We start from the raw sequence: 11,880 nt of genomic DNA, 5'->3' as shown, positions 1-11,880 counted from the left end.
GGCCAAGGTCAGTTACCCTTCCTGTGCCTTAATTTCCTCAAATGTTAAAAATAGTTATTTGCCTCTTTGAGTTACTGGGAAGATAAATGAAATAATGCTTCAGAAGCATCCAAAACTGGTCAGAGAAAGGTGCTATAAGAATACCAAGTAGTACTATTATTATTAAACTGTGTATCCTGTTGGAATGAGTCATCTTGCTGCAAAGACACATAAGCAATTCCAAGTGTGGTAGAATGAAAGAGGCAAGTATTCTCAGGTGGTGTTAAGGGAGTTCTCAGTTGCAGTGAAATTTACTCTGGTTCAAAGGAAAGGGGGGAGGGGGAGATCGGAGTTGCGGGCAAGACTTACTAAGTACAGCAAGGTGGTTATACAAATAGACATTTGAAATCCTACAACCAGTTAGAATCCGGGTTTTGTCACTCACTACTATGACGGAGGGCAAATCACTGTTTCTTTGAACTTCATTTTTCCCATCTGTAAAATGGGGATTATAATAGTATCTATTGGGGTGTTGTGGGGAATCTAAAAATATACACTGCCTCAAGGACTCTGTAAACTATTATTGAAATTTATGGAAGACGGGGGAAAGTAGAAATCCACATTGATAATTAGTGAATTTTTTTTTTAAGTGAGAGAAAAAACCGAGTTTTTATTTTATAAAACATTATGTGACTCGCGGGGCCTGGGAAAAGAAAAACATGTTTTGTCAAGTCTGAATCCACTCATATTTCATGGGTCCACAGTAACTAGTCAAACCTTTGCTATCTGGCACACAACACACAAACAGGAAAAGCCTTCCGTGTGCTTTAATAAAAACAGCTTTCTATTTTAAAAGGATATATATATGAAAAATCGCTTGGATATCCAATAGCTCTTACAAAACAAAGCTCACAGGCTGTGTTTTTGTTGTTTGGAAGAGGCAGGAATCAGGAGCGCGGGATTATTATGCTGCCTTGACTGGCGCCCGGGGCGGGGAAGCTTTCGGGCAAAGCCCGGGGGGCAGGACGCGCGCTGATCGATCCCGGAACCTTGGCGCGGCCAAGGGCGGGGGCGGGGCGCGAGGGAGGGGTCTGGGCGCGGCGCAGCTCGCCCATCCCCCGAGCGCGCGGCGGGGCGGCCGGCCGGGCGGCCGCCGAGGATGCGGAGGGGCGGCGACGCGAGCCGGACCCAGCCGGGGCGGCCGGACGGGCGCCGCCCGAGGGGGTAGGGCGCGCGCGGGGGCGCGCCGGGCCGGGGAGGCGCGCGCGGGGGCGCGCCGGGCCGGGGAGGCGCGCTCCGGCCGCGCTCGCTCCGCGCTCCCTTCGCTCGCTCCCTCCTCCCTCGGCAGCCGCGGCAGCAGCAGGAGAAGGCGGCGGCGGCGGCGGCGGCGGCTGGGGATCAGACATGGCGGCGGATCTGAACCTGGAGTGGATCTGCTCCCTGCCCCGGTCCTGGACTTACGGGATCACCAGGGGCGGCCGAGTCTTCTTCATCAAGTAAAGAGCCAGGACGGCGCGGGGGTCCGAGGGCGCGGGAGGGCGGGAGGTGGGAGGCTGGCGAGAGGGGGAGAGCGAGCCCGGGTCTGTGCCCCTGCAGCCCCCTCGGTCGCCCCCACTCACGCTCCGTCTCGGCTCCTTCTCTCACCCCTGCAGCGAGGAGGCCAAGAGCACCACCTGGCTGCACCCGGTCACCGGCGAGGCCGTGGTCACCGGACACCGGCGGCAGAGCACAGGTAACACCGAGCCCGCCGGGCCGAGCGGAGTTGGGCTCCGCCGGGAGGAGGCGGCAGAGCCCGGGCCGCCCGGCTCCCGGCAACCTGTCCCCAGCCGCGGGCCCCGGGGGGCGGCGGCAGGTCGAGGGGCCGCGGGGCTCCGCCGCAGGGAGTTCTGTGGAGTCGGAGGCGCCTCGTTCTCCTCAGCCTTTCAGCACCATTTAGAGACGGCGCCCCCTTCCTGCGCACTCTCCCCATCCCAACCTGGCCGACTGCCTCTCCCTGAAACCTGGAATGCCGAGTGTTCCCTCCTCAGCCACTCCTACCTCTCCCCCCAACCCAGCCACCTTTGTGTGATCCTTCCCCGCTGTCCCCGCGCGGCAGCCCCGGGACCCCGCCACTCGCCCGCCGGTATCATGTAGCCACGTCTTCTCGCTCCTCCTGGGAGAGCTGCCGCCTTCTCCTCCTAGGTGGGACTTGTGGGTGGGTGGCTGATGGAGGAGGAAAGGAGTTCGGGGGCGCTGCGAGCCTCTCTGTGACAGGGAACAGCTCGGGAAACGCTTGGCGAGTTCCCTCCCGCCACCCGAGGAGCAGCCGGAGCCGGAGGAGGCATTCGCAGCCGCAGTTGCTGGCGAGCCACATTCAAAGTCCCCGGCGGCCGCGCGGAGGTGACGCGGACGGCCAGGAGGCGGTGGGCGTGCGAGGGGCCGTCCCGGGGGTGGGGTGGGCTGGGGGGCGTTCGGGCCCTAGCTGGAGCGGGTCGGCGGGGAAACGGATCTCTCGGGTGGCTTTGGTCGCTTGTTTTGAATGCTAAGTGCGAGTTGAACTGGAGAAGGGCTCATTGTAGTTTCGATGCTGGTCTGGCTTTCTTTTGTCATTCTTTGTTTACATTCGTGAAACTTGTTTGTCTTTGAAATGTAACGTGTTCTCTTCCTGGCCTGCCACTATCTCGGGTGATTTGGAAAGGCTCGAAAACAGTTTGGGTCGAAGGTGAGGCCGCTTTCAGCAGCCCTTCAGAGCTGCTCTTCAGGATACTTTCCCTCCAACTCTGAGATTTTGTAGAATCTGTTGAAGTTGCCAGGATATAGAACAAACCTGCTTTTTCAACTAAATGCTGGAGTTCAGCAAAGTGACTAATGTCTCCAAATTTGCAAAAAGGTGGAGGAGGAAAGGGAAGGCTGCTGTAGCAAGCATGATGAGGTTACAGTTTTAAGGCATTTCTGACTAATACATCGTCATATTTCTTAACTCCCCGGTGCAGTCTTTGGCTTCAATATAACGATTCGGTGTGTTGCATGCATCTTTCAACTTCGATGGTCTCTTCGCTTATATGGATAGTAACAAATTTATTTCATAAAAGACAATATGGTATTTAAATTATTTAGCCTGATCATCCTATGGAATTATTTCCTGCCTATTTTGGTTATGTGTAATATAAACACGAGTATGTTTCCTAATTGCCCTCACAGATTTGATAACATTCCCACCACAGGAAAATCTTATTCTCTTATGTGATTTCACATTAATTTTGTTTTTCTGGTTTGGTCTACTTTGCTTGGACTCTGTGATTTTGGTACACACATCAATGGCTTTTTTTTTTCAGAAAAGTATTATAAGTCCAAACCCTTGTCAGTAATAGGTAATATGTGGCATGTAAAGATACCATCGTTAACCTGAATTATTCCCAAGTTTATTACTTGAAACTTCACATCTCTGAAAGTCAAGCATATAGAAACACACATCAGAATTCGGTGTCAGATTTCATTTCCACTGTACTTTTTTTCTTTCTCATCAGTGACACTTCCAAGATGGATTCATTTATATAGCTGAAAAATATGTTCTTAAATAGATACAATATATGTAAGAAGAGGCAGGCATTGCCTGTTTTGTAGTTTTTGCCAACCATTGATGGCTATTTTCCTGGGGATTAGAAGGCTTCCCTTAGCTTTTTTGGATGCCAGAGCGAGATCCTCTCCACCCTGATCATTGAAGTGTATAATCATGTCATACTCTTTAATATTGTTGAATCTTTTCTGGTGGCTTTAAATTTGAATTGCCATTTTCCCAAAAATGATATTATATCTACTGTTAATTTTATTGCCAGTCTAACACTTTTTTTTTAGTTAGAAACCTACTTAAATGAAAATAGTTCATCATGAAAACAAATAATTAAAATTGATTGAAACTTATTTTACTGTCGTATTGAAGTAATACTAATTGTAATATGTATATGTTTTTTAGATTTGCCTACTGGCTGGGAAGAAGCATATACTTTTGAAGGTGCAAGATACTATATAAAGTGAGTTTTTTGATTTGGTTTTTTCCATGGTTATTTGAATGCTGTGATTACTTTTCAGTTAAATAGTTGTATGTCCAGACATAATCCTGATTTTTTTTTAAGTTTATCATATAATATTGACTGTGTCCTTTCAGGGTTAGGATTTTGAGAATTAGGTTATTAGTCTGGATATTCATTGATTCATTGATTTGGGAATTAGATCATTTATGGCCACAATTTCATTGTTTGGCTGTTCTGTATGTATTCCTGGGTGATAGAGCATTATAGTCTTTTGTCTTTAGCTATGTGGTACTTAAAAAGTTTTGGTCGTTGATTATCTGTGCCAAGAGATACCAAACAAAAATACAGTTTTTGAGTTATGTTACCATCTTTTTTTTTTCTTTTTAAGCAAATTGTGTTCATGTGTATTTTGACCAGAGCTGTTCATAAGTAGCAGAAGTGATGTAAAGCTAGGTGCAGTCTGATGAACAGTGACAAAGTGGAAATAAAAATAAACATATATATTGAATATTTTAGAGCATATGTTGGAGCATTGTTTGTAATTTTGCTTCAATTTATTTAAATGTATCTAAGTCAGTGTGTTCTACTAATGTTTATATTTGAATAAAAGGCTTTCGGTAGAGTTTGAGAGGAAAGATGACCAATCAATCCCAATCTTAAAACCAATTCTATAGAATATTGAACTAATTTCTATTCATATTTAACTTGGTAGTGGAGACAGATACAGTGCAGGAGGTCAACATCACGTAGGAAAATTTTTAATCCCCCAAGGGAAAATGAAGATGGTTTTGTCTTTTTTTATATTAGAAACTGTTTACTTAAGAGCTTTGTTTTTGTTGTTTAAAAAATGTTTAATTTTAAGGAACTGAGTCTTGAAAGAGAATGCTTAAATACAAGATTTGATTAAGACTTCCAAAGTTTATTAATAATAACAGATACCTATGTAAAATTTCCCTTATTTCATCGGCCCTAGTAAGTTATTTTCATTAAGTGACAGTTTTTAAGATCGTACCGTACTTTCACTAAATTATAATTACTTGTATATTTCTTTAGGTTTTTTAGAAGTATATTTATGTAAATGTCAAGGGATTATTTATAGGTATTAGGAATGCTTGCTTTTGGATATAGAAATAGAGAAAGCAGAAATAAGATACAGGAACAGAGTGGTTGCATCGTGTGGTCCTCCTCTGGATTTTTTTTTGGTTAAATCTTTTATTTGGAGATTGTGCTGTACGTTATTAGTTGGCCTAAAAAAATAGACTTGAGTAAAGTGCAGTCACCAAGTATTTTTCTAGTGGTTATTTTCATCCTGAATTAAAGTGAGTTTGCATTGCCATGAAAAGGGATGCTTTCTTTTTTGGGATGTAGTATTGATGTTATGAAGAAAGACAGTTTTTTCAGTTCACTTTATTTATTCAGTGTAATTTCAACTACTGTACATTAAGCTTAGCTGATCTTATAAGAACAGAGGTAAGACTTCAATTCACAATAGTATTTTAATTTCAATGTGTACATTCTTGGATGATTGTTTATTTGACAGTACAAAATGTTATTCTTTGTGGGCTGAAGATGTATGTTTTAATTTAGAACTAAGCTGTCAGAAAGACTTTGAGTTTTCTTTTGTTTTACTAGACATTTTGATTAGACTTTATTCTATGTTGACTTAAACAAATTGGAATCTTATTTGAGTGCCATACTTAAGTAAGTTTCTCAGGAAAATTAGGATAATATTAAGAAAGCTGTAATAATTTTACTTTATTCAGGAGACATTTTTAAACTAGTGGGTTTAATCATGTGGTATTAATAGACAGCCAATAATTGTGTCCAAAAGTAGCAATAAATAATTTATATTATGAAAGTAATTAGTTCTAAACTTGAGCATATTACAGAAACATGTATTAAACTTCCTTTAAGTTAACTAATGATTGACAAATGTGTGATTTCCTGAATGTTAGATGCTATTGCTTTACCTTTCTGGGTTATGTCAGAAGACTAATTATTTTTTTCAGATTACATTCCTAATGTAGGCCATACTTTCCTAGAAACTTTTTACTTGCTTGTATTGTTACGAGTGATTAGGGACGCTTTATCATTCTGATATGATAGGGGCACTACTTTACAATGTATAGAATGCTTTTAATCATGGAAGTGGTCAGGAGAATTACTATTCCCATTGTCATACCACATAATAAAATAACAAACATGCGTTTAGAACTTATAGTCTGCAGAGACAGCATGATGAGAAACAGCAGGAACATGAACTATATTTAGAATGTTCAGAGTAGAGGAAAAGATAGGAGTCTGAAGTAGGAAAGTGACTAATGTTGCTGGATATATTTTTTCAGTGTTGCTTTTTTTATTGGATGAAGAAAGGAGGTTATTGATCACATTCTAAGAAAAGGAGGTGATAGAGTGAGCAAGGTGGGTTTTGTTCACATGGGAGGAGGGAAGGTAGAAAGGCCAAGAAAAGACATGTTGGCCCTCTGGCTGTTCCTAATCCTGTATTCTGGGAGGCTCCCATAGCAAGAAGGGAGACCTAAAGAACTTGAGTTGTTTCTACTTTGTTCCTAAGTGAAATTCTACACATTTAACTCTCAAATTATTCCTCTCCTGAATGAATATTTGTTGTTGTTCAAAATGGTTGATTGCAAAAAAGAATTTATCTTTGGATAATATTTTGGTATTGACAATTGCATCTCTGTAGCTAGTAAAGGAAAGAGCATTGGAGTGAGGAAGTCCTAAGAGCTGGACTGGTGTTGACCTTAAAGATTTTGGAGCTCAGTATTCAGTCTTTGAATTAGGCTAGCTGGAAAATCCAACTTGTAATTTTTGTCCCATTTCTAAATTACTTTGAATTTTATACTGTTCTGGGAATTTACAGTATGTTAGAAAATAATGAATTCATAAGGCCAAGGAGAAATGAAGTGGAAAATGCAGAAAGCTATTTAGATTTCATCCTTAGTGATTTTATTCTCTCTGTTTAAGCTTTGTATACATAACCACAGATAAGTGTGAAGTATGTAGCACTAGAGTTGTGTGTACTTTCTTTCTGTTGCTCTTTGTGCTTACATTTCCTTGTAAAATGTTTGTATACACATCTTTCCTCCTAGAGCTTCATGGAAACAGATAATAGTGCTAATGTCAGCAAAGGACCTGATCAGAGTAAGAGCTGTGTAGATTTGAGTTGGATAATCAGCTTATTTTATACAATCTTTGAAATTGTTTCTTTAATACAAGTTTACAGTTAGGTAACAAAATATATAATATAGAGAATGTATCTTACTTTATATCCATTTGGCCAAAAAAAATGGTAAAACATACATGGAAATAATTTATCTTAAAGATAAATATTTAATCCTTTAATTTTTTCCGAGATAAGGAATTTTCAGTATACCCTAAGCTAGCCAGCCTCTAAGTTATTTTATTATGTGTGTGTGTAAATACATATGTACAGAGTTTAAGTTTGATTGAGTTTCCATATTGCTTTTTAAAACTTAATTCATGCCATTTATCTTTAGGAAGAATGCTGAAAATTATTATTAGTGAATTTTATAACTTATAAAATGTAGCTTTAAATATTCCATATTCTTACTAGAAATCAAATAACTTAGCCCATGAAGTACAGAGGATAATCTTACATATTTGAGGGTTATAGAGCTTTCTGCTTACACCTTGAAAATGTTGCTTAATGACTCTAATGACAGGTCATGATAGCTTAAAATGGATGATTCATTGACTATTCCTTTGTGCTTCAAAGCTTTAAGATGCTTAACTTAAAGTGCCAAGTAAATCTTAAAACCATGCTCTCTGAATAGTGAGCAACTTTTTTCTGATTATTTAAAAGTCATTGCTTTATGTGGCAGGATTAGGGATCAAAATAATACTTGCAAGGTAGTAAAATAGTATGCAAATTTTGTGCAGTTATATTTTCATACTGCTTTTTTCTTAAAATTTTAATTTCTGAAAGTTGAACTTTTCTCAGATATGCAAATAGAGCAGTGTTTGATTTTGGTTAATGAGGTTTCATTTCAGTATCTGCAATAGTTGGATTCATTGTGTGCTGAGAATTCCAAACTTACTTACAACAAAGGGAATTCTAGTATGAAGTATTTATTTAAAGTTGCGAGTGAGAAAAAGCATGTTTCTTCACAGATGCTCACAATTCAAAACATGAATGAAGATGGGAAACCTAAATAGCTGCCATAAGAATATCAGAATATATTACTGTGTATTGAGAATTTAAAATTGTTTTGTACTCTGGTACTAAAATATTATAATCAGATTTTGGTTACTAGAGTGATATAATGCTTTAGAACAATTCATGGATGTCAAGCTAGGGCTGGGTCTGGAACTCACAGACCCATCAAGCATCTGCCGCTCCGCCGGGCTTCCAAGGACCTATTTGCCCATTGCCTAGCTCATAGACCTGCGTGTAAGGGGTCTGGTGACCCAGCCTGGTGTGTCAGGGGTCCCGGGGACCCAGCCTGGCATGTGAAGGGTTTGTGACCCAGTCTGTGAACAGGCTTGAGGGGTCTGTGAGCTCCAGACCCAGCCCTAGCTCGACAATTGGCCCAGTCGGCAGGATTATGGGCAGGTAAAAGAGCCAAACACTTGGCGACATCGGCAGGGTTCCGACATTAGCCTAGCTTTACAATGGACATTGTATTTCTTTTTCATATTCATAATAGAAGAGTTTTGGACTGTAATATGTAATTCCTTACATGTGTAAAGCATATTATGGTAATTCATTAAGTACTATACAACTATGAGCCATAGTTTCAAACTTCAAGGAGTGTGTAATAGAAAAACATGCAGTGTATTAAAATGGGTAGATGATGTGGAGAACATGGACTTAGTGCAAGTCACCTCAACATAGCATTAAACTCATATAATCCTCACAATAGCCTTTTGTTAGTTATTTCCTTTTTCTTCTGATGAACCTGAAGGTCAGAGAGGTCAAAGACCTAGTAGGTCATACAGCTTCATCATTAGTCACTAGCAGTCAAATTAAAGTCTCTGGGCTAAAATCTCTCTATATCCAAAAGTACAAGGTAGTGTAAGCAGGTCTTACAATATGTTTTCCTTCATAAGTTGGTTGCTTGGGACTGGACGTATATTTTGTCATAAAGCATGTATGGTGGCTAGGTTAGTAGACCAACTCACAAACAAAAGCTTTTTGAACCCTCTAAAGACCTGTTGCCTAGTATTATATTAACATGGACTTGGGACTTGGTCATTCCTTTATATTCACTCAGGAATACCTAGTGAATGCCATGCACTGTTTTAGGAGCTTGTGGATACAATGGGGAAACATATAGCTATGGCTGGCCTTCTTGGAGCCTACAGTCTAGTGGGAGAAAGACATTAAAACAAAAAAATGGAACAAACATGTAATTTAAAAATGACATCTTCATAAAGGAAAAGTGCAGCATGTTGTGACAGATTAGGAAAATTTATCATAAATAACTGTTGCAATCATAAAATGCATTCAGAGTTTCAAGATTGGGGTGCCAGGACTTCCAGCCACAGTGGACATTGCTATGGAATCACATTCTTTTTCTTTTTAGCTCTAGGACCAGGCCTGCTCTGTAATCTGTCCTTGTGATACAGCTTAATGCCTGGCATCTACACAGTCTCTAAATAAGCGGTATCTGTGATGGTGCTACTGCCTCCTAGTCTTTGAAGGAGTTAAGATAGAACAAGTAGAGTCCCCACAACTCAGCTGGTTGCATTTTGAGAACACTTTCTCTATATCTCAAGTGGTTCCCCCTTCCCCCTCCAATCTGAATAGACCCCTTAGGGAGGGGGGGAAGTAAAGAATAGAAAAAGGTAGAAAGGGCTGGAAGAGTTGGAGGCCCTGGAGACCAGCCTAATATAAACATCCCTGTCCACCCACCTCTGTCTGTCCTATGAAAGACAGTGTAGAGTTTCTTAATATTTGTTGGCAAATGCTTTTCTCTTGTGGCCTTTTCATTTTTCTATAACGGGTAAGTAAGTATAAGTTGGGGTTAATGGTGAAGCGTTATATATATGTGTATATGTGTAAGTTGGAGTTAATAGTGTAAAAAATGATACTGTTAGTTCTTGTCATAAGAATTCAGAGGAGGAAGAGACAACTTAGCTGAGATGTCCTGGAAGGGCTTGAAGGAAAAGGTAGGAGTTGAGCTAGGCCAGGGGATATGGATGGGATTCAGATGGGTTGAAATACATGACCAGTACGTTATTAAGGTCTTGGGGGTGGGAACACAGATGTGTGAGATTAGTAGTGATAACTATTGTGCTGTTAAGTGATGTTAATGTAGAAAATACTAGGATGATGGGAGGTAAACCTAGGAATACTGTTTGGAGCCATATAGTGTCTGGGCTTCACATGTCAGGCTGAGATTTTTATTTTCTAGGCAAGCCATTGCAGATTTTTTTTGGTATAGCATTAATTACATAAAGTGCAGGTTTTTAGGGAGATTTTAATATAGGCAGTTTGGATTAGACAGGGGCAGACCTGGAATCAAAAAGACCAATTCTGGTCTGTTGTCCTAATCTGGGAGTTAGTTGCTTGAACAAAGTTGGTGACAGCGGGAATGGAAGGGAAGGGGAGGCCATTGATCAAAGATATTAAAGAGGAGTTGACAGTCCTTAAGAGGCTTGCTGAGCAAGGAGGTTGACAGAGAAAAAGAGGTCAGAAGCTACTCAAAGCCTTTGTGTCGGTGACTACAAGAATGATGATGATACCCTTGACCAGAATAAGGGAGTAGGTGGGGTGGAGAAGCCCAAGGTGGACATGTTAATAATGGTTTGTTTTCAAGCTGCTTATCTTTAGAGGAAATAGTATTTTAGGTCTAAAATCTGGCCTTTACAAAGAACTACCAACATTATCTTTCTTCCTTCCCTCACAACGAAACACATCTCCCATCTCCCCCCAAAATCCTATCTCGGCTACCTAAGTGACCGTCTACCTGTATATAGATCTAAGCTGGGAATTTCATATTCATCCATCTAATTATTCACTCAACAAACACTATTTACTGTGTGTCAAGTTCTTTAGGCTTTATGAGTAAAACAGACAGGGATCCTACTCAAGGAGCTTGTAGTTGAATTTGTAGGAGACACAGTAATAAAATAATCACACAAATATACAGTGATTGACTATGATAAATGCTGTGAGATATACATAATGTTTTAACTACATATATTGAGAGCCTTGGCCCAATATGGGGATTACTGGGAGAAGCTTTATCACAAACATAGAAAGTTAAGCTCTGAACCCCCACAGAGTGGATAAGAATGGAGCAGTGCAAAGTCACTTGAAAGAAGAATAAATAGCTTCCTGGTCTTGAGATCGGGCCACAGCCTGAGTGAAAAAGTTGCCATAGCTAAAGAAAGACTTGGGTGTGTGGGGGGGAGGGGGTATGGAAATTTAGCAAAAGAAGAAAGCTGTGATAGAAGTTGGTTTTTACTGTACAATAAAGAGCACATAGCCAAGTGATTTTGGTGGTTATTTCAGTCCCAGTACATTCTTTTACAATTCTCTTCAATACATTTTGAACTCATAGTTATGTGCCTTAGTGGCTAGGATATATCGGTAAACAAAATAGACCAGAAAACTCTGCCATTCTGTGGAGTAGGATGTGTGGGGGACAGAATGTCAGACAAAGTAAACAAACAAGTACATTTCATAGTATGTGAGAATATATAAATGTTATAAGAAAAAAAAATAAAGTAGGGTTGGGAAGATCAGGAGAGGAATGATAAGGAATGGGTGTGGAGAAAAAGGATTTGAAAAATAATGGGGCCAGATTGTGTGTGGGCCTCATTGGTTGATGTAAGGATTCTGGCTGTTACTCAGGGGATGGGAAACATTGCAGGTCTGAGCAGAGGAGACACATGGTCTGAC

General features: G+C 40.8%; 1 protein-coding gene across 6 annotated transcripts in view; it reads left to right on the top strand.

Annotated features, from left to right (window-relative positions):
- Window positions 1-1,339: 1,339 nt before the first annotated feature.
- Window positions 1,340-11,880, top strand: part of PLEKHA5 (pleckstrin homology domain containing A5) — a 236,786-nt gene continuing 226,245 nt past the window's right edge. For all 6 annotated transcript variants that reach the window (XM_063075809.1, XM_063075807.1, XM_063075808.1 and 3 more), the window contains exons 1-3: window positions 1,340-1,475; window positions 1,632-1,711; window positions 3,932-3,989. In XM_063075809.1, coding sequence (XP_062931879.1) covers window positions 1,384-1,475; window positions 1,632-1,711; window positions 3,932-3,989 — 230 coding nt within the window. In that variant the 5' untranslated portion in view covers window positions 1,340-1,383. The remainder of the gene's footprint in view (window positions 1,476-1,631; window positions 1,712-3,931; window positions 3,990-11,880) is intronic.

Source organism: Cynocephalus volans, chromosome 12 (assembly GCF_027409185.1).
Source record: "Cynocephalus volans isolate mCynVol1 chromosome 12, mCynVol1.pri, whole genome shotgun sequence".
Taxonomy (NCBI): domain Eukaryota; kingdom Metazoa; phylum Chordata; class Mammalia; order Dermoptera; family Cynocephalidae; genus Cynocephalus; species Cynocephalus volans.
The sequence above is the reverse complement of the archived record's forward strand: the minus strand, read 5'-3'. Positions and strand labels throughout refer to the sequence as shown.